A 23,481-nucleotide genomic window follows, 5' to 3' on the forward strand; every position below is an offset into this window, starting at 1 on the left:
TTTACTGTTACTTCCACAACAGCCTCCAAGTCACTTGGCTTGTTTTCCCCACTGGAAAGATTGTTTTCCCCTACTTTACAGAAGCATGGGTTAGAGGAAGTCTAGGCTCAGCTCCTGTTTCTAAATGGCCATGAACACCGACCGCAGTAAGGACTTTCAGCTGGACCCAAGGGCGTGTTGTTAACTGGAAGACACAGCTGTACGCTCCCTCCTCTCTCCCGCTTTTTCACATACTGCTCTTCGTGTAGGCACAAGAACTGAGGTGACCATGAAGCAAAGCAGATCAGGGAACAATCAGACCTAAATTAATATACTCAGGGGTGTGGAAGGGTTAATTTTTAACCACAGGACCAGAAACTTTACTACTGCTACAGGGAAGAGGGCAGGAATCCTAATTCAGAGACAGGATTTCCCCCTTCTGTGGGCTCAAAACACTGACTGAACCACACCCTCAGTGATTAAATACCAGATAGGATATTCACAGTTTAATCCCATCTACTCTGTAAACCACAACAAAAGCAAAGTAAAAAAGCCAGCCTAGGACTTAGTTCTCTTACTAGAGATACTATAAATCCGACAAGGTTATAGTGAAATGTTGTGGGTGCTACAAGAACGTCAGGAGGGAGGAATGTACTGTCATCTGGGAGAAGAAGAAAGTGTTCCCTGCTGATCACTGCAGTTAACACAGCCACAAAATACCTGGTTCCTATGATTAAGGTTTTGGGGGTTGGGGTTTTTTTATTTCGAGGACTGAAAGATTTATTAAAGCCTTGTGTTTATCTTAGAACAGGAACAAACTGTTTTACTACCCTGTAGGACAACAACAGTGTGTTTCATCCTCTGAAAAGGGACTGAGCTCTGAAATACTCCACTTGTACTGCAGTTGCCCCCTTCGGTGTCTCACCCGGACCAGCACTGGGCAGGGGTAGTAACCTGCATTTTGTGAAAGGGAGTGGAGTTAAATTAAGTTTCAGTACAACACAAAACCTTCCACATTTCAGGAAGCCTGAAAGAATTGTAGGATTCCGAAAAAGCCAACAATCAAAACCCGTTAAGAGACACTGAACCGGAGTATGGTCTCTGGCACTGCCTCTCCCTCATTCCTTTGCTTATAGCTTGAGCAACAAGGAGAGTAAAAACAAGCATGAAAGGGTAGAGGCATCAGGGCATCTGCTACAGTACCCTTAAACAACATCCCTAACCTCAGTTATGGTTATGATTGTATGAATAAACCAAACCTACTTAATAAGCTACGTGGGTGTGTTCTCCCTTCCAGAAAATAATCATGGCATACAGTAGTTACTGCCTTTCAGCTGCTGACCTCCCAGCTTCCACAGAATCCTCTTACGTGCACCCTTGGAATGAAATCCCAGATGTTTTGGCATCTTTGGTACACGATTTTCTGTTTAACCTTCAAAGACAGCAATGTGGTATTTCATGCACTAACTTTGTCATAAAACTGCAACTTTGAGAGCTAAATTTAAACTTTTTCCTCATTAAGGCAGGGTATGTATTCTGCAGACCTTGATAGGCTTGAAGATAAACAAATCCTTAGGCATTCAGTTGAACTGGGGCTTAACCTGTGGCTCTGCCCTTAGAAGCAGACATACCTTTCCCTGACTTGTTGGTGCATGTCCTTAAGATTATCATAAAGTCCAAATTTCTGTTTTGAAATCTTAATTGCATCAGCTTTGCTTTCTTCTTTTAATTGGCTTTTCCTTCCTTTTATCTCCTGCTGACAATAGCAGGTACAAAATACAGCTACTTTTATAGCCTGCAAATCTTCATTATGAGAGTAAAATAGAACATGAATTTTAAGTTGAAATACATGTTAGTATTTTCTCTTTCAGCCATTCATCATTAAGCAAGAATGCAAGTCACTAGAGAGCCAAAAAGAAACATCTTTGACAAAATTAAACATGAATAAACCAGCAATCACCTTAATTTCACAGTGACAAATTATGATACAGTACTATATCCAAATTAGCCTATTTCAAGAAATTTTGAGAGCCGCAGGTTTCCAGAAGAGGCTTTTTTGTTGGTTTGGGGGTTTATTGGTTTGTTTGGTTGTTGTTTGGGGGTTTTTTAGGGTTTTTTTGATTTTTGAAAAAATGAGATTAAAGGAATACATTTGGCAGATGAGGGAGGAAAACAGTCAAGCCTTCTGGCATATAAAACCACTTGGTTTGCATTTTTATTCCCTTGCATTTCTCTGACAGAAATGCCTTAATTCTCTTTCCAAGACACTTGCTGTTACAGCACATATCTACTGACCATATGCTCATAAAACTTAGATTACCTATTAAAAATTGTGCAGTACCAAATAAACAAACAAAACATCAAGAAATTCTCACAGTACTGTGTAGAGTTATGGAAAGACTGCTCCTGAGATTCTTTGTTATTAAACCAGTATTGATTCACAGGAATATTTCAGCTCTAAGGAACGATGAAGGCGTGAAGAATCCTTTACAAATTAGGCCAAGGAATTAATTTAGCACACTCCTAATGTCCTTACTGTGCAATATTTTTAGGGAAGTTTATATACTGCACCTTTAATTTCAGTAACTGATTTTCAATTTGAGCCGTTTCCAGTTGCTTTTGCTTCTCTCTCAGCTTTTCCATAGATTGCTCATGTGTATGTTTTAAATTCCTTATTTGTTCCCTTATATCAGTGTTCTCCAGTGTAACATCCACTAGAGTTTTCTAGAAGAAAGAGGCAAACCACATATTAAAAATCACAAATAATTTGGTGAACTAATATAGTCAATAGATTATGGGACAGACAGAACATTTACGAGTTTCCTGATGTACCAATGCAGTGTGAACAGTTTTGCAAGTTTTAACATTTAAAATTATGGCTTTTGTCGTATTTAGTTTACTACAAGGTATTTCCATGAGGAACATGCTCAGTGAAATCAAGTCCTGGAACACCATAAAAAAAAAAAGGCACACGGATGCATTTCAGTGTGAGTGCTACTCCCACCAACCTTCCTTTCTTCTCTCCAAGGGCCATGCTATATGTATTAAATGCACTAGACAGAAAAGCTGTGACATACAAGCAAGCAGGAACATTAAGTCGTTCAGTTGAGGTACGTGGAAATTTGGAAGTCTTTAAAACAGAAAATTAATTCCCACCCTCTCCCTCCCCCCACATTTCACATGTATATAAATTCTGATTCTTTCGCATCCAAACATGCCAAATCCATTTCTGTTCACCACTGCGGGCAGGAGTAAGTCAGGAGATGTACTGCTTTGCACAGCATGGAACAATTCACATATTCACCTTAGATATTTTGTAGAGACATGACTAGTGGCACCAGTCTGCTGCAGATCAGTATCTTTTATTGCACACTATTTCTAACAGGTATTTAAAAACCACAGGTGTTGGAATTATTTTTTCTCAGTTTCCTAAATTAGCTGCCTTAGATATCTAAGACAGTACTTCATGGGCTTGTTTAGTGTTGGAATCTGTATTTGTCATCCATGTTTTAGGTATGCTTTTAAATCCATGTCAGAAAAGGCAGTTGTCAGCTGTGAACCAGCTATTAAAATGTACCTGCAAGTCTATTGATGCTGATGTCAAGGAGCTGTTCATTTCACTAAAGCTATCTAAGGCTGCAGCCTGCACTCGCACATGATTCTCTAAGGATTCCTGATGAGCATTTGTCACCTGAGCAGAAGAAAAAAAAAAGTTTTATATAGAATAATGATCACGTTTACCTATTCTTTCAAAGGGAGCTACAGAAGAGAAAGACCCCAAGGTTAATTTTCACAGCACTTGGATGCTTAAAATATACAGGCCTCAAACCATGTTCTTGAACCTCAGAAACAAACAAACAAAACAGAATCCAAATATGCTAACAGAAATAAAGCACAGTAGTCTGTTATCACTGTAAAAGCCGTTCTTTTTGAAAGGACAAGAGGACACTTGGCAGGTGTCTATTCAGAAAGTTTATATATGCAGAGTGGGCAGATTGTAAAATATCAGAGTGAAAAGCAGAAGAATGCAGGAAATGAGGAAATCCAAAAAGGTTTGGGGGAACTGTAGAACAGCCTTAGTTAAGAAGGAACTGACTAATCAGGTATGTAAAGAAGCAACATCAAGAAGACATAGGAGCTGTGCCAGGGGAGGTTTAGATTGGATATGAGGAAAAAACTTCTTCACCGAAAGGGCTGTCAAGCATGGGAACAGGCTGCCCAGGGAAGTGGCGGAGTCACCAGCCCTGGAGCCACAGGTGTGACATAAAGACATACAGATGTGGCACTTCGGGACGTGGTTTAGTGGTGGGCTTGGCAGTGTTACTAGTGGTTGGACTTGATGATACTAAAGGTCTTTTCCAACCAAAATGATTCTATGATTCTGTGAAACAATACAGGGCTTTGTTGTGTGAAAATCTGTCATCTTCGGTTATGTATACACACATGCTTAAAAACTGGAGGGGAAAAAAGCAAAAAAGGCACAAAGTTACATACTTTAAGAAGAGACCAAAACCCAAACAGCATAAATAATTATGAACCATCCAATAACAAAGAGAGGAAAAAAAAAAGTTACTAATGAAGGCCAGCCCAACTCACATTCTTAGATGGACCAGATCTGTTTCTTGATAAAAACGTAAGAACACTAGGGACTGATATGGAGAACAATGACCGTTTAGTAACCAAGTCATACCCCGATTAGGTCAGCACAGGGAGCAGAAGCCAAGTAGTTACTGTTAACCCTATATGAATGTGTGCTCATGTAAAAATAAACAAACAAACAAAAGCAGCAATGCTTTGGATGGGTTAAGGAAGTTACAAGCTAAGGACAGTGTGAAGAAGCACACTGCCCAGGGCAGGATACTGGAAGTACAAATTCCAAACAAACTTTATGAACAAAAAGTAGTCCTGGAAATGGATGGAAAAAAAGCATAGTGATTCAAAGCTGAGGGAAAGAGTATATAATGGGTTTTAAACAGAATCCCCAAATAGCATGAAAGATAGCAGTCATATAAAACCAAAACCCAACCAAGGCATATATTATTAGGTAGAAAAACACTTGTGCTTTCTTTCAGGCAGTCTAAAGTATTAAAAAAGCAGGGAGAGTGTCTCAAAACGTGCCATTTACATCAGGAGTGCTTCATAACCTGCTCATCTGCTGCAAAACTGGAGATTCTGTCAGAGCTGGTCAGAAATCCTTAATTAAGAGACATGTTGAGGCTCATGCTGGATCTCTAGTGCTCTGACAGAAGATCTGGAAGGGCAGGGTATCACCACGGCTGTTCAGGAAGGGCCAGCAGCAAAGATGACAAAACTGCATCTGAATCAGCATTTGTCTACAAGAATACTGGGTGGGAGATGCACCTTCTGGCATCATTAAGACTATTTAACAGAGTTTACAGAAATTCAGTTTTATCTCCCTCCTCCTCTCCAATCAGGGTGATTTTCGGGTTTTTTTGGGGGGAGGTTGGTTCTTTGGGTTTTTTTGTTTTGTTTTATTTTTTTCTTGAGACTAGTTACCACGGAATACAAGTACCAGTTTAACAGCAAGTTCTGATCTTGGTATGTAACATAGCATGCAGGGAACGGACAGCCTCCAAATGGGGATGGCAGAAGGGTGCAAGTCAGGGCCCCAGTCCCATGCCCAGAGCTTCATCTGAACCAGGACTGTGAAAATCAGCATTGAATTTAAATCCACAGCAAGTTTTCCAGGAGATTTTTTGGACCAAAGAAATCAGCAGTTTAATAGGAAGGATATCTCTACAGATTGCAGCAGTTTTCATTGCTAAATTAATGTCAGAAGGAAGGGAGGTCACTGAATGACCATTGCAAGGTTCAGTTAAGAACCAAAAGGTAAATAATTTTTAGAACTGTCAAGCACTTTAATACTAAAGAATATTGCTACTTCTTTTACTATAGTGTTTAAACAATAAAGTCAGTAAAACAGAGCAAAGTCTGTTGAAATGACACCAAGGTGCACATTGCTCTTAATTATCTAAATTATTTATTCAATTCACCTGGCACCTTCTGGTACAAACATCTCCACTAATTACTGATACCCACAGCCAATGCTATCAAGATCATTCTTTTATTCCTGAGAAGCAAGCAATGAGTAATTCCATATGCAAAAGCATCCCTGTCCTACTTTACCTTCCTGGAGGGAAAAATAAATAAATAAAGAATAGATGTCACATAAAACAATGAACTGGAGTGGTTTGAGAAAATATTTCTGTTCTGCTGAAGCAAAACAAAACCCAACTGGGGCAGTTATTCTTGTATGCTTTCCCTACAAATGATCATACACTTACTTTCAGTTCATTCGTGAGCTGCTGTATTTTTCGTTTCATTTCATCATATTCACCATACATTTTCTTTCTTACTTTTTCCAGAGTTGCTCTCACCTGGTGTCAGAAAAAACCTTTATCAAACTTATTGATAATTCTGTTTATACTAGGAGATTTTTTTTTCTATGTCCTTCATTGTTACTTTCAGCAGTTTCCATTATAAATCCACCTTTTCATCAGCAACAATTTACTCTTAAAAACAAGACAAAACCGTAAGTCCCAAGATTTGTCTACATGGGGATGATACAAACGAACATCTGAATAATTCTAAACTTCCCTGTACACACTTAAACACTTGTAAATTAATAATTTAAAAATGAATTTCAGTTAAATTATCTATAACTCATTCTAACCTGATCACTAAAGGAATCAGAATTAATTGGAGCATATAATGGTTTCTTTCTGAAAGAAAAAATCCACACGTGGATTTAATATACCTTCAGATTTAATACACCTCCATACTTTTAGAAGTGGTTAATTAGTTTTTCCTGAATATCATTTGAGGATAAACCTTTTAATTTCTGACTTTTAAGCTTGTATCTAGCTAAACAAGATATTAGCATAAATTTACCAATGAAATTTGAAATCTGAAAACCAGAGTACTTGGTTTGATTTTATTTAAGATCTATGGATGTGAAGTATACCTCGCCTTTCTAAAGGAAAAAAGAAAAATAAAATTAAATTTAACAACAACAAAAAAAAGTCATGCTGAAAGCCAGCTTGGGTTTACATGCCATTGCAATCACGAACAGAACCGGTTTTCTCAGGAGCACACATTGTAAGCACCAGCCCGGTGCTTGCCGACCGTTCCCGGCCCAGGCCGTGGTGGAACGCCTCCTGCCGCCGCTCGGGGACAGGCGGGACGCCGCTCGGGGACAGGCCGCCCGCCGCTCGGGGACAGGCCGCCCGCCGCTCGGGGACAGGCGGGACGCCGCTCGGGGACAGGCGGGACGCCGCTCGGGGACAGGCCGCCCGCCGCTCGGGGACAGGCGGGACGCCGCTCGGGGACAGGCCGCCCGCCGCTCGGGGACAGGCCGCCCGCCGCTCGGGGACAGGCCGCCCGAGGCGGGGCCCGCCCGGGGACGCGCAGCGCGGGACGCAGCCGCCTCGGGCACGCGCCGCGGAGCTCCTTCAGGGCCAGGAGGCACCGCCGGCGGCTCCCACACAGCCCATCGCTTCTGGCCTGTTTAAATCCGCGTATACGCGGCGTAAGGGGAGGACTCTTGTTTAAGATGCTGCTTTTAAAGATGAAACCCTTCGGCAGACCAGAGTGCGGAGGTTAGCTCGGCTGAGTGCAGCGTCCAGAGCACGGCAGAGCAAGGCCGGTACGTGCGTTCCCTTTTTCCCACTTTCCCTGCACACACACCAGCCGGGCAGCTCCCCTGGCCCGAGGGGCAGGGAGCGGGTGCTGCCCAAGCAATCTCTGCCCGCACCAGCGAGGGCACAGCCTGGGGAGCGGGACCTGCTCCCCATCGGCGCACCCCCGCCCCTGGCACCCCCCCAGAGGGGCAGAAAGTCCCCAGGCAGGAGGCCGGCAGCCCCTGTGCCCCGCCGGCCCTGCAGGGGTGACACAGCGCACCTGTGAGTGCAGGAACCTGAGAATGGCAAGTGCTGGGAGCTCCGAACCGTGAGTGATACAGGAGAGAAGCGAGTAGAGCAGCAGGTGTTAAGAGCACACATAATTACAGCCTGGCTTGAGTCAGTGTTCCTCCCTTTTATACCAACTCAGTCTGCACTTGAATCAGCGTCACACAATGAGCACTGACCAACAGCTTCCTGGGTGGTGAAGGCAGATGGAAAGAGAAGGTCAAATTATGTGCCCTGGGCTAATTAGGGGGTTATTGCCAAAGCCCAAGAGCCAAGGACTGACAGGCAAAGATACTAAGTTTCAAGCACAGAAACCACCAGCATCAGAAGTGGTTTGGTTTGGTTTTTTTTTCCTTCTTTCTTTTTAGGAGACCTTCTGCCAATTACAGTAAGTGAGCATGCACAGAGAAAGTAGTACAAAGTCATCCTTATTAGGCTGACTATTTTAAGGCTGCCCCAAAATATACCCAAGTGATTTTAATATGTCACCTAATTGAGGAGCCTCTTCAAAACTGGGGGTTTGGGGACAGGGGAAGCAGAGGAACAGAGAGACTTTATCCTTTCAGGTGTCTGCTTACATCGTTTCTTCTGTATCACATTTAAAATTGTGAAGGCTTCAGGACAGGAACCCCGAGATCTGTTTGGCAGTTTGCTTGCCCAGCTGTAGCCCAGTCAGCAAGCATTAGCAAGTGCCACTTGGCAGAGTCCGGACCACACAGTTCCCAGGTACATAGCATGCTTTCTTCCCAACTTGAGTACTAACAAGGCAAGGCTCTAGCTTCAGAGTGGGTTCCCAGTTCAAATTCAGGTGCTGGGCTGGACATCAGTCGTCCTACATCCACTCACAGCTCTACACGAATATATGTAAATGATACTTGACAATTTTTGAAGCTGAAAGCATAACTCACTTCTTTAATGTAATTCATCTCCTCTTTCAGCTGATCAGCTGACCAGCCATAAACCACCATTTCTCTCTTATGGTTGTTGTCAGTTCGGTGCACTACACCATACACCATCCCATGAGACAGCCTCCCTGGAGACATGCCATTTGGTACATGGTAGAGTTCCTTAAAAGTAAAAAAAAGAAAAGTTACTTTAAAATCAGTACTAGAATTAAAAAATAACAAACAAAAAATACAGTAACATAGGGCCAAGAAAAACAGCCGACTATAGTGAAAGCAAAACAGTACCTAAGAACACTAGTTCCTGAGTTTTTGGGGCCAAACCATCAACCTTCATGTTTTGGGGAAGATTAATGGCCAGTATATAATTGATAGACATGTCTAATTTCCACTGACTTTAATGACAGCAGTATTGGTACAGCTAGAGACAATGAACTGGATTTACGCAAGGAGAGGTAGAGGCACGTGAGAGAAAAAGTTATCCTGGCTGGTTTTCATTCACGGACATATGTTACTTTTCTACATCCTTCCAGCACTGTCAGCTCTCATAGTTCCCTTTAAACTCTTGCAACCACAGACTTGCCCCTCATTCCCCAAACTCCCTGCTGCAGGAGATACAAAAATTCACAAGCTTAATAAAAAATTTTAGAATGTTACCAGTTTCTTCTTCAAGGTTTCTGAAACAGAGCTCAGAAAATATGTTTATCCTGGAAATAAAGCAGAATTTCCGTTCCCATTTAGAGGATCTCCAAAACAATCTCCTAAGGATATCCAAAACAATCAAACATTCATTTCTCGGCTGCATTTCTCTTACAGAAGTTGTAGAACTGACGTTGGAAGAGCCAAAGCAAAGCTACGGAACAGCACTCGCGGGGTGTCCCGGTGTGATAACTACAGCAGGAGAATAAACTTTGAAATCAGGTCCTGACAGGTAAATAGAAAGGCTGTTTTCAAGTGCCTACATTTGTTATTCTAATGATCCGCAGAAATTTGTAAAATGTACTTGTAATAATTGTGTATCTTTCTATAAGGGACCCTTTGCAACAGACTCCTCTTACTCATCAATACACTCAGTAAGAAAATACTCATGCAAGCAGTAGGAATCGTTTCCCTCAGCAGGTAAATAAGTATCTGACCTCACTACTCACCTAGCCTCCCTTCTCATCAACCCAGAGAAATATCATTCTGTAGCAATCATCTGAAATGAGTCAGCCTGCACAAGCACTAATTTCTCTTCCTGATTACAAAGAATTTAAACAACTAGCTTAGATGAAGACATCCACATTGCAACTTTTTAAAAAGAAGGGGAAAAAATATTCTTACCCAGCTTTGAATATTTGCAAACTAGGAACCATAAATTAGTTATTATTTCTGAACAGAAAGTTAAAAGACACAACCTTGGACACAGGGCTGTTACTGCTTAGCTTTGCACGTTGTTTTTGAAAGACCAGTGCTGGCGACAAATCAGTTACAGGTAATTTCACTGTACTTTCTTCCTCATGATAGATATACCAGGATACGGGTAGATTTGAGAATATTTTCTACGTTGACCTTAGAATATGTTTGGTTTTGTTTTTGTTGTTCAGTAATGACACTGTATGAAAACCAACAAACTTTGAGATTCTTTACTAAATTAAGAGTCTAAGCAGTATCTAAATACTCTCTGACACCAAACAGAGGCTGGAAGAGAAGAAGTTCAGCATCTTATATCTGCAGCTGCATCCTAGAGAGTTCCCAGTCCTTACCGTGACAGATGGTGATGATAGCATCTGCAGTCTAAAGCAGGAGCACTTTCAGTTTTTAGCAGCCAAACTAACAGAACTATGCTGACAAAGTAAGAATAAATACTTCTTCTCATAAAATGAGCAGGAAAATCTACTTGCATTAGGAAGAATGGGTAAAGATAGACTTATTTGATATTGTGTCCCTCCCACCTTGACAGATTTTCCCAACATTGTAAATGCCACCCATTTTCCTTTACCATATCATTAATAGCTTAACCTTTTGCTGAAGCTCTGGGTGTGTGTGTGCAGGGCTGGGAGGGGAGCAATCACAGAGCAGACACCTGATAAAGAATGTTTCAGGCAAAGAACAACAAAGCTGTAAGCAATCATTCTAAAAAGACAGCCTTAAAACCACTTAATGGAAAAACATTGAGCAACCAGCCCTACTTAGACAAGATACCATTGTGCACTTTGGAAACACTGTATGTAAAAACTTCGTATCCTGATAATCAGAAGCTTCGTAATTACGTGTTATTGGGGTTTTTGTTTTGCTGTCTGGATGCATACAAACAAAAACCCCCACACCTGATTTTTTCAGAGTAGAGAAAAGGCAGAAACTAGATGGGAACACAACTCAAAACTTTGTGTTTGTTTGCTTCCAGGGTTGGACAGTTTCTTTAATAGTTTCATCACAGCTCCTCCCCTGCATCTGGATAAAGGGATTACATCCAAGTTTCCATCTTCCTGATAACCAAATGAATAATCGCTTTAATTGTTTAGAGGTTACTAAGGCACCAGACACTAAATTCATAAATCCATACCCTTTACCCATGATCATTCATTTTTTATGAGGTGAACAGCTGAATACCAGCAACTACCAAGATCCTTTGTGCTTCTGAAACATTAGCAGAATTGTTTAAAGTGCTGTTTGCAGAGTTCTGCATGAAAATTATGACCAAGTTCTTTATTTTTTAGAATATTATAAACACATTACTAAGGAATGCTTTGAAGGATTTTCTTCCCAGTAAAAAAGATCTACAAATTCAGACCAATGGGTTTGCTGCTCGTGAATCACCCATGGCACTTAGATATTTCACAGATGAACAGACTTAAATTTACATCATAATGGGCAGTACATGCAGGATTAAGCATGCACAAAGCCAGACTGGTTACATGTCTCTTGCAACAATGCTAAACTTGCCTGTTGTCTATATTTGCACAAGCCTCCCAAGATGCCTTTGTCACTTCTCTTGTCAGAAGATTCTAAGAATCACCATCCTCTGTTGAGTGTTCCAGTTCTACTGTGTGCCACTTAAAATACAGGATATTGCTTTTACCCCCTCCTTATTCCTCCTTGGCACCGCTACCCCCAGGCAAGCACCTGTTAAAATTTCAGTACAGTTCTTGCTTGATTTAAAGCTATGTGAACCAACAGCTATATAAATAACCGCTCTCGTATTTCTTTAGTCTTTTTCCTTGCTGTTCCAGCTATGCTTACCTTCTACTGCCCTCTCGTTAGTAACTCTTAACTTCCCCCCAGTAACCCCTTGTTTCAGGGTTCAGCATATGCCCTGACAAAAAAGGGCTAACCTGATGCAGTCTCCTCTTAGAGGAAGAGTCGCCATCAGAAAACTCTTCTCAGTGCAGGGTTGAGAGGTGGATGGGTCACTTTCATTGTGGACTATTTTATTAATACACCTTTGCCTCTAAAGGAAGCCTTGCTGAATGGCTCAATTCTCAAACTGCTCCACAGCACTGCATCACTAAGTATGCATCAAGTATACTTTCCACCAGTTTGTTTCTGCTCTTAAGCTATTTCCACCCACCTTTATTTTTCTCCCTTCAGTGTTTCTTCCTTTCTGCCCTGTCCTCTGTTCTTCCTCTGTCACATCTTCTCTCTCTCCCATGTTTCCTTTTCCAAAAATCCTGGATATTCTACACCCCCAAGGACTACAGAATGCTTTTAAAGTCAAATACTTTTTGTTGTTTTCCTCTATGTCCCATACATATTCACTCTCAGAACTCAGATATTTTTCTGAGAAGGTCCTCACCTGTCCCCACTCTGATCTGCAGTGAGATCTCAGTGATGACAACAGAATAAGTAAACACATGCAAGTACTTAGGAACAAGTAAATACTGTAAAGCTAACAAGAAAAGTGCTTGAAGATGGAAGGTTTTGTTAAATCAGTTAACCACTGCTGTTTATGGTCAAAATATCAGCCAGCTCCGGAGTACAGGGAAGTTCTTGCTCCCCACCAGCCTATGCACTTGCGGCACTGCAACAAGCACAGTTCCCTTCTCAGGTGAGCTGCTGATCTGAAAAGGCAGACTTAGCTTAAGGAATTTCTGAGTAATTCTCTTCACCTCGTCAGTTATATATGACAGTCCAAGGTAACAGCAAGAACACATCTTGCTGCTGCATGTGAATACTATAGCAGCTTTCAGGAACGTGCCTTGTCTGTGCTGCAGCAACAGTCAAGTTGCACTCGGTGTGATCACACAGCAGGTATTAAAGAAACGCAGACTGTGTTTACTTAATTAATAAATATTTAAAACAGAAGCCTACACTCCAAGGTTGCAAGTCTTGATAATTGCCATGCATCCTGTTTACATCTGTCTAAGGAAGTAGCACAAGGAGCATGAAACAGGTGAAGCAAAGACACTGTAAAAGCAAACCCTAAATGTGAGTTGTTAGCTGCTTTTTGTATTGCCCATCGTTTTATTGGTATTATGGAAATAACACTGAGGGATGATTTGCTTCCTAATCTATCTCCATCAGTTTTTGAAATAAATGTCAGATACCCCCATACTTTATACTTTCCCCCTGCCCCAAAATTGGAAGCAGAAAGACAGAAGAGGTATCTTATTTTGAGGAAAAAGGACATCTAATGTAATGATTAGCACAATTCTGGGGTTAGTACTTGTATCTCCTTAAAATTCTGCTAAATCATAATCTTCTGTTTACCTACACCATCTAAAAACTCTTCACTATATCAGTTAAGTAAGGCTTTATCTTTCTGTCAGCTGTCAAATTCCAGAGGTTTCTGAAATATCCAGTTATCTTTTGTGTGTTCACTGGTTATGTAAGGAAAAATAACATTCATCTTGTTACTTAGGTTACATATTTTCTGTTCTGTAAAATGACAAATTTATGATATTGACCTCACCAAGGAACGTTACTGTGCTCGGAGAAAAGTTAGCTATGTTTTTATGGGTTTTCGTATTCCTCTACAGCCCATGAAACTCACGTTACAATTAGGGATGCTTCATATATGAATAGTATTAAAATAGGGAAAATATGCCAAGACATAGACATGAGTGTTCTTAAACTCATGACACTAAGTAAGAATCAGTTTAACACATTCCAACTTTTAAGCTCCTTTAAATGTAGAATTTAGGTGCCTATCTCAAAAAATAGAAGCGACAGGCATTATACAGAGACATATCTGATCAACAAAATCTGCACACAGAACACCAGCGACTATCCGCTAAGAAAATAAGATACAACAAACAGGACAGTAACCACAGAAGTCAGTGGAATCCTGTCTGTGGTTTTTGTGTAGCGCTGGTTTTAATGAAGGTGTTGATTAACTAGTACACACCAAAAATCAAGCCATCAGTGCTGGAGAGGCTGAGAAACAGTAACATCAGCCCCCCGTAGCAGATGAACCGCATCTGTTACCACACGACTCGTGGTGTGCTGATGGGAGTGGGCTGGCGGCAGCAGATGAGCAGAGGAACAGGCACTGTCCCAGGTTCAGTGTGCACCACGGCCCCACGTGCACTGCACTCAGATTCTTTGACCCAGGCCTGACACAAGTTTCTGCTTGATTCTCCATCACATACAGGAGCAAATTCCCCTTCTGGCTTCTTTACAGCCTACTTTTTTTCTGGGGAAAAAATGTTTGCTATGCTTTGTATTCCTGCTTATGAAACAAAAAGAGTTTCAGCTCTTGGTTGTGATGCTTTAAAAACAGAAGCAAAGTTTGAGGATATAAACAGCCAAAGCACCAATTAGAGTTTAAGACTAAACACTGCTCCAACTCTGTTAAAAGCTACAAAGACAGGAAAGTGACACAAATTTCTAGAGTGTTGTCTCATTTCCATTCTCTTGTCCATGTGTCCGAGTGAAAAATAAAAATCTGTCTACACATATCTCCACATTCTGCCATCAAATGCCTAGCTGCAGCTTCCAGTGACGCTTCCAAATTTAGCCATGACAGTGAAGAAAGGGACTGATGGATAAAAATAAACCCAATCCCAAACAGGGACAATGCAATTGTCTGGAAGCCCTTTATTATGCAAGACAAGGCAGGCTTCAGGACATGGAGATTTTGCATACAAGCGGACAAGCACAATATTCCTCTGTACTCCATGGTGAAATAAAGAGCCTCACACTGCTGTCATCCATTGTCTATCATCACCACAAGTCATGGAAGAAAATCGGGATAGTTCCAGATTCTCTCTACCTAAAGCACTAACAATTCAGAGATATTTAGCAGTAGGCTTTTAGTCTGTAAAAAGCAAACAAACAAACCAGCCAACATCTACTTGTGACCTCAGTTCTCATATGCTTCTTTCAAGGTATCACAGCCTAAATATGAATATAAAAACCCAACCGGACACACTGGAGCCCGAGCTCACTCCCCCTTCAGCCCCTGAGATCAACTCCTGTGCTCCGTCTGCCAGCCTTCCACAGGAGACGGGACAGGGCATCCTCGTACAGTAATGCCTGCAGCAATTTTGTTGTAACAAAACTGCCCAGCTCCATCACTTTCATTTCATGGATGTATAGCAATAAAAAAGTCAATCTAGAAACTTAATGCACTGACACAGATTTCATGAAATACAACATACATTTTCTGCTAAGCTTGGACTGCAATAAAAGAGGCTAAGCTAACAGCTACTAACATAACCAATCAAGAACCAGTTCTGATCTAACATCAAGCTCCAAAACAAGTTATTGGGAGGACCAGCACCACAGGAGCTTCTGTGCAGTTCACCAGCTGATTCTGCAACAGAAACATCTCTTAATGGTACTGAGCAGCAGCAAGACACAGACAAGTAACAAGTAGTCCCTAAGCCATCACTGTCACATCAGGGCAGCTCAAAATCACCTTCTTCTAATGAGAGGTGGAAAGAGGCGATTACAACCCCATGTCATGCCATGGTACATTTACCGTGCCCCGGCATTCCCTCTGGCACAGGCTCTGCCCTCCTCCCCCACCAGCAGCAGGCAGGGCCGGGTCTGTCTCTGCCCAGCGCTTGTCCTGCCCAAGGAGCAGAGTGCCTGGCAGCCTGAGGGCTCCAGCAAAAACTGTAAAATCCCACAGATGATCCCTGCAGTTTCTGTAAATCACACTAATATTTTAATTACCAAAACCATTTTCCACGTTCCCATTTTCTCAATACTCAGCATCTGGAGACAGCACAGAACTCTGGATTCCAACAAGAGACCTGCGGTTAAATTTGATTCTTGGTGAAGGTGGGTTTTTTGACCTTAAATTGCAAAGTGCAAGGCAGAAAAATGAGTAGCTTCCTAATTTCTCTCTCTTATCCCTATTTCCAAGACAGGTTCTCACAGGACTGTGTGAGAATTACCTAACATTTGTAAAATCTGTCAGTCTCAAAGTGCTTTCAGCAATTTCACTAGTGGGTTGAACATGGGTGGGATCAGCAGAGATACCTGATCGCTGCTTTTAGGAGATGTTGGGTTTTTTTTAATAAATTACATTTTACCATAAGAGAAAAGTATCACAGCGTTACTAGTCGAGTCCTGTGTGCACTGTAAGTTACTGTGTAACTAACTCAAATACATAAAGCACTACATTACATAGACAATAAAAATCTACAGGTAATACATCACCCATCTCATTTGAGACATGAGGAAAACACAGTTCATGGTCAGTGATTTTTGTGTAGCTGCTTCTATATGCTATGGCTGTACAGTCTGTAGGGCTATTTTATTTTAATTACACAAAGACTGTAAAACACAAGTAGATGGCACAATTACTCTGGTTTTTAATTGCTAGGATATTGACTAATTAGGTCCCATCTAGCTCTGAAGGCTGTATGTATGTATGCTTTCTAAAAGTCTTTAAATTGTTTAAAAGTATTGAACTTTAGAAAACTCCTCAGAACACACAATAATTAAATTACATACCACTTTTTGGTCTCAACTATGAAAGACCCACCTCTTAAAAATCACTATGCAATATACTGGAATGTAAAATGAGCCAAATAATGTATCTATTACTGCTCATATCCTCTCCTTAACATTCTCTGATATAAACTCACATGCCTTTACTTGTGTTAGGGGAGAAATACAGCTCTCACTGAACACAAGATCCCACAGAGGGAAGAACTGGTCACATAAAGTCACTGCAAATTGTCCAAGCCCTAATCATTCACACTTCTTTCTTATTATTACACTACTCGCACAGTAAAGTGAGTAAGCCATGAGTCAGTACCTATCCTCCTCAAAAACAAACTTGCAGTACTCTTGGGGCAATGACCCACATGCTCAGGCCAGGCTGAGGGTTTCTGCGATCCCATACAAACTGGCAAGAGACTGACAAAGTGGTGGGGGAAGCTACTCTCAGTGCTACAGCTACACACCTCTGTACAAAATGAATTATTACTACCTAATGGTGGCCCAAATTTAGCTTGCATTAAGGCCTCTTTTTTCCGTTCTGTAACCAATATAGATCCTCAAGGACCCATTGCTCTGCTAGAGCCGTGTATGCAAAGCTGGGTGTATACAAGATTCCAGCACAAGAAATATCTCATGAGGAATCTTTAACCTGACCATTTTACTCTGCATTTATTTTTATTGCTTTAAAATGTTAGTCTTTCTGAGTCATCTTACATGTACTTTTGCTTTGGAGTACCACTAAGAAATAATTTCAAATAAATCCTATCGTTGTTTTGCTTCCTATTGCCACATTGCCATTCAAACACCAGGTGTGATAAACTTAGCCAACTTCTTGCTTGATTTTCGTTGATCAAAGTGCAAATGTGTTGAAGTTGTGGAGCCTGGCCAGCTTCCCTTTTTCATCTCCATCCTTAAGACAAATTAAACATCATCTATTGCTCTGAAACAGCTCTTAAAGAACAAGTTCTGCACCAAAGCAGCTGTAAGACTTTTTTGTGTGCATGCTACTTGCTTCTACAAAACAACTGCCCTTCTGAACCCTTCTATGCACCTGATATTCAAATCACTTTCACTTCAGAACAATCCTGAATTCTTTATTTTGTACTATTAGTATACCACCTGTTACCGAAATCAGCTGACACAACAACACACCTAAATCCCGGGCAAGCCAGCTCCCATACACATTAAGGCTCAAATCTTGCACACTGGTAAGCCTCCGTGAAACATAAAATCCCCTTCAGGTGAGGATCAAGATCCTGTTTAAGGCAAGTCCCTGCTCTTGATAGCAGTTTCCTACTCTTTAATATATAAATATTAAATAATCAAGTCTTAAAGGTACCTCAGTCACGAATCACCTACAGTCTCTGTGCTGTTCCTCTACTACTCTCTTATTTCACGTGCAGTTTTGCTATCCCCGGCTCTAAGGCTCAGGCTCAAGGTTCACAGCTGACTTGATCAGGTTCCACACATTCTTCAGTCTTCCAAGATGACGAGGCTTTGGGCTCCCAAAACAACTAATAACAGCTTCTGTGAATGGCAATAGTTACTCCTCCTTTATATAGGACTTAACTTTGATTCTTAAAACTTACGGTTTTCTTTCTTTCAGGCTCCTTTGCTCCCTGTTCAGGCTGTGAGCTTCCATCAGGTGGAACTGTTAAGCGTAATCTACAGACATTCATCTGAAAGAAAAGCAAAGGTTTGCTTTTAGATTTAAGTGTTACAAAAAATTGTTTTAATGACTTGCTTTACAGAAGGAACTGTACTAACATTCAAGTTTTAATTTACTATTTTCTACCTCCTGTCACATAGCTGATGAAAGATTATTTTTTAAAGGTTGGAGAGGTTTATAGCTGGCAAGAAATAATTCAAGGGCATCCCCATCATTACATACTTGAAATAGCAAAAATCCATTTCTATCAACATGTTCTTATATACTCATAAATGACATTGAGAGCTGAGATAACAGAACAATGGACATAATTTTCTAGTTTCTCAGTTCTGTTTGCTGATTTTGTGTACTCTTAATCTTCAAAAGGGATTATTTAGAAACAAACTGTATTCTGGAGTGAATATTTCTTTTCCATTCAGTCTATATCCAAGTATTTGATCCAAGGATACCAAGTACTGCAATTCCACATACAAGTTATTTGCAAAAACTAAGGTTCAGAATGCTTCGAGAAAATGTAAGAGGTATTGTTTTCTATCTGATTTCAGAAAAGCCATCCTCTTGCTCAGGAAACAGGCCAATAGGGTTGATACCTTTCTAGTCCCAGTTCAGTTTCCCTTGCTTTTGGCTGAGAGAACTTTGGTGTAATGATATTTTTAAAGTATTTCATACAAGAAACATAGTTAAAACTTTTCGGTCTGAGTCCTATTTATGAGACATTTTTGTGGAAAACAACTGCAAGTCCTAAACAGAGCACAGCAAATGATGAAGTGAGAAATTTGTCTGTCCAGATTTGAACCTACACAATACCTACCCATGAAATCCCAGCTGTCTGTTGGCAACAAACGGGGCTCTTCAAGCTCTTCCTGAAAATATCTAAAATCTCTCTCATGATTACTCTGGGCCATCATCACTGTTCTTCTAAAGCCCAGCATCTCATCTGACCTAGATCTCTCTCGTCTCTCCTAACTACGTACCCGCAGTCACGCTGAGTGTGTACTTCCCTCTGAAATACACCTTCCCCCTGCACCCGCCCAAGCTCACAGCTCCTGTCTTGGTCATTTCCTTTAGCCCTGAAAATGGCAATCGTGTTCTGCTCACAGGTATTCAGATCACAGCAGCAAAGTCCTTTTCATAGACCCCATATTTTACTATTTTATAATTCATTTCTTCCAACTGTCTCTCATATCAATTAAGCTAACTTAAGTTCACTTTCCTTTCAAGGCTCTTTATGACACAACCTCCACAGAGGGTGCACCACTACTCAGCATCATGACAAAGATTCCCATTTTTCCTTTTCCAAACAATGGACCTTTTTCAACTTTTCAAACAAGCTTTAACTTCTTTTTCTTCCCAGGCAAAAGCAAGTAGAAGAACTATCTGCAAATATCTGCAGCGTTTTCACTATTTTTCTTCCAGCCTTTCTTTAAATCTGTTGAGACAACAAATCAACAGTGTATAGACTGCTGGTATGCTGACCACTGCATTGAGAAAATGCTGCTTTGCATGGCCTTCCACCTTCTGCTCTCAGTTTGGTCTTTTAGGTCTGCAGGGTCTTCTATCCATAAGGAACAGTGTCCTCAGATACAGAGCAAGTTCTATAAAATACGTGAGCTGTGTCTGTATTATAAAGAAAAAAGTCTATAATAAGAGTAAGGTGAAATATAACCTAACTCTTTAGACACATCTGTGGAGGCTAATTTTTGTGCAGTGTGCTGCTGACTGTGACATCATCATTCAGCCATACGTTAGCAAATCTAGAACAAGAAGCCACAGAGAAAGTGACATAAACCCCCCAAACTTAGCATAAAAGCAGGTTATCCTTTCATATTTGCTAAAGAACTCTGAAACAATGAAATGCATTTAAAAATTATGAATCCTTGCACACTGGGTTTAGACACTGATGACTGGTATGTTCATTCTGAGAACACCAGACTGTCCATAACTCCAGAAGCTGGAGGCGCTTCCTGCTTGCCAGCTATCAAGATACATTAATAATAAAATCCTCAACTTCGGGGCTTGCTGATTCATAAGGTAATTAATACCACCTTTTCTCACCTATTCAATTTCCATTTCCCCCTGCTCTTTCTTCTCATCAGCTTAGCAAAACCATGCCTGTTTACAACAAGAAAGGAAACAGAGTCTGGCCTTCCTCCACGTCGGCAAGGACAGAGCAGACCCACAAGTAGGAAACAGAGCTGAGTTTGTGTTGTGCTGTGCAGGAAGTGATAGATGAGGTCAGCTTTTTCTTACAGCGATTTCAAATGAAGGGAAACCAGACTAAAAGGAGTGAAAGGATTGTTAGGAGAAAACATGAAAAACACCTCAAATAAATAAAACCAGATAATGGCTAGCAGCTCCAACGTTAGAAGCAATGGACTTGTGCATGATCGTCCGAAGCTGGTAAATGGCTGGCCGGGTAAGCCAGTATGAGACTAATTTTAGCCAACACGCTTATAGCTCCACAGGGCCGTGACTGTACATCGGCAATTATCCATGTACCTGTGTACCAGCTAGTGAATCCCGACTGCCTGTCACGTCACAGCAACTGATGTGTTACAGGGCTGCTGTGAAGGAAATCACACAAGTCCAGTGCAGATGGCAGTCCAATCATACAACTGGGTTGGAAATATAAATTAGTAATTTGTTGAGACTAAAACCACTGTACAAAGGGTTGTTAACCTTTAAACTTTCTTGCCCTTTTATCTTCACATTGCCTCCTCTACTAACCCACTGAATCACATTTCCCCCCCATTCCTCATTTCCACACTACATTTAAAACACCTCAAATCAGTTTTAGCAGTGTTTCTGACACAAAATAAAGTTTTAATGTTACACTTTGCAGCCTGTTGCATGCAAATGCCAAACAAAGGGTGGCACTGGCGGTCATCTAAGGATTTCAGCTTTGAAGTCATGCCCAGTGAGGCTTGTACAGCAGTGGCAAAGTACCACCCAATTCTAGGACAAACTTATACAGGCTGTACTCTCGCTATTGTTTGTAACAACAGGACTTCCTCAGCATCCCTGGGGAAACAACAGCAACTGTATAAAGTAGCTACTCACTCCCACTCCCAGGCCACAGTTGATGCACTCTACCTAAGGACAGAGCTACAAACCAACCTGTTAAAATTCAAGAACACTAGAGAGATTGGAAGGGAAAAACAACAGGCACTGCTTTTTCCTCTAAGCTCCAGAAGCAATTATGAATACTGGACTTACACAATTCTTGCTATGCAGCGCTTCCTGAAGGCACAACACACTGTACTATTTGTCAGCGAGTCTACTTGACCAAATGAATGAGCAGGCTCAGAGGGAAATTGCAGCAAGCCCTACTCCAACAGCAAAACACTGCTGCAGTGATGCCTTAAAATGGGAATGAAACCCTAACAGGAAGAGCATTGACTTGGTGCCAAACAGTGGCAGAATAATGTGCAACTGAGGATGAAGGAGTAATTTCCAGAAACAAATTGGGTTATGCAGAGAGAAAGCAGGGAGGATAATGAAATAGGAGTCCCCTAGCAGGGAAAAGGCTGTGATTCAATTTCCTTCAACTGCTGACTGACAGAACAAGTGAGGAAAAACAGGGGCAGACATGGCTTCCCCTCCACCTTATGTCATCGACATTGTAGCTTTGTAACTTTCAAAGAGAAACACTGGGTAGAAGAAGAACCAGGTATCAAGTTTTCTAGAGATTTTAGTTTGATTTGCAGCACCTGTGGCTTTGACAAGCCAACAATGTAAGTGTAACTGCGCCAACATTTTATGTTTGCTCCTGGCTTTTTGACACCAACAATCCACAAGTGGTATTTCCAAAGCTCATCTGACATCGTTTGTGAAACAAATATGTAGACAGGAAAACAAAGACCAGCACAACACCAGACAGCAAAAGTTTGCTGAATGAAATGAACAGGTGACGACATGCTTTTTCCCAAATTTCTAAGAGGCGAGTGGGACAGCACAGATGAGAGCAGCCACAGTATGGCAGTTCAGAGAAAAGCCAATTTATGTGAGTTAAAAATATTAAGAATTTATGGCCCAGATCCACAATCCACATTCATGTTTACCATCCTACTCAAATCACTAGGGTGGAACTTAAAGCAAATACAGATGACAGATTAAGTTTGAGTAACGTTCCTCAGCCTCTTCTTCCCCCCTTCTAAAAACCAAAGCACCTAGTTAACTATGATCAGTGCCTTTCTATGTACTGAAATAAACGGAACGAGCATTAAAAAATGAGCAATGTTTTCACAGAATAACCTAAGTTACTAGTACAGCAACAGAAAAATTCAAGCTGTTCTACCAACAATCAATCCCATTCTAAGATTTTGAGAGTACACCCAGGGGAAGATGTGGTACAATTTTGATCTTGCTTCAAATCAGCTTTAGAGTTAGCATCATCAGAATTTAATATTGTTGATCTTTCTAATGTCTGACAATAAAATGGTTTGGGGATAACACATTTGTTGAGTAACTGTCTGCTAACCTGCTGGCTCAACAGCCAAAAATCATTCCCTCTGCCTAAGACCCAATGTTAGTTTTAAGCTTTTGAAGGTGAAAGTAGAAAAAGAGCGGGTGTTTAATTTCAGTCAGTCCTAAAAAGCAAAGAAAGTACTTTATTTGGTCATTTATCTGTTGCTTAGCCTACTCTGTTCATGAAATCTCTGCTGTGGCATTCACCACACAATTAAAGGGCACTTTTCCTGTAACCACAGGCACACAGGAATGTGACACACATCTTTCATTTATTCAGCAGTTATTCTAACTGTCTTCCTCCCCTCTTTTGACAACTCATGGCAAGGGAGTCACATTTCACTTAAAAAAAAAAAAAAAAAGAAAAAAAAAAAGAGGAACAGCTGCTTGCCAGTGGGTTTTATCCACTCCAAATTAGGTTTTTACCAGTTTCTTTTAAAAAGAACGTATTAAATACAGTTCATTTTACGTTGTCCGCGGGAAATGTATTGTGCAGAGGAAAACAAGAAAATTATCACTTAAACACAAATTCTCTTAAATTCTTTAAGAAATACTTAACCAAGAAAACTTAACGGGAACACAGAAGACACATACAGGACATAACTATGATTTCTAGGTCATCTTAGTTCTTCCACATACATGAGGAATTTCAGTTTTT

The 23,481-nt window shown here is 40.9% G+C and overlaps 1 protein-coding gene and 1 long non-coding RNA gene across 2 annotated transcripts in view; one reads left to right on the forward strand and one right to left on the reverse strand.

The window, feature by feature from the left end:
- Positions 1–23,481, reverse strand: part of MYZAP (myocardial zonula adherens protein) — a 58,297-nt gene that overhangs the window by 33,895 nt on the left and 921 nt on the right. The window contains exons 2-6 of the mRNA XM_074917463.1: positions 18,277–18,366; positions 8,816–8,974; positions 6,285–6,377; positions 3,557–3,670; positions 2,551–2,703 (exon numbers count right to left, since the gene is read on the reverse strand). Coding sequence (XP_074773564.1) covers positions 2,551–2,703; positions 3,557–3,670; positions 6,285–6,377; positions 8,816–8,974; positions 18,277–18,366 — 609 coding nt within the window. The remainder of the gene's footprint in view (positions 1–2,550; positions 2,704–3,556; positions 3,671–6,284; positions 6,378–8,815; positions 8,975–18,276; positions 18,367–23,481) is intronic.
- On the forward strand, positions 7,341–15,222 carry LOC141965628 (uncharacterized). Its single transcript, XR_012634489.1, has 3 exons — positions 7,341–7,645; positions 9,626–9,740; positions 15,118–15,222. It is a non-coding gene; the product is annotated as an uncharacterized LOC141965628 (long non-coding RNA).

The sequence above is a fragment of the Athene noctua genome, chromosome 13, assembly GCF_965140245.1.
Source record: "Athene noctua chromosome 13, bAthNoc1.hap1.1, whole genome shotgun sequence".
Classification (NCBI taxonomy): Eukaryota; Metazoa; Chordata; class Aves; order Strigiformes; family Strigidae; genus Athene; species Athene noctua.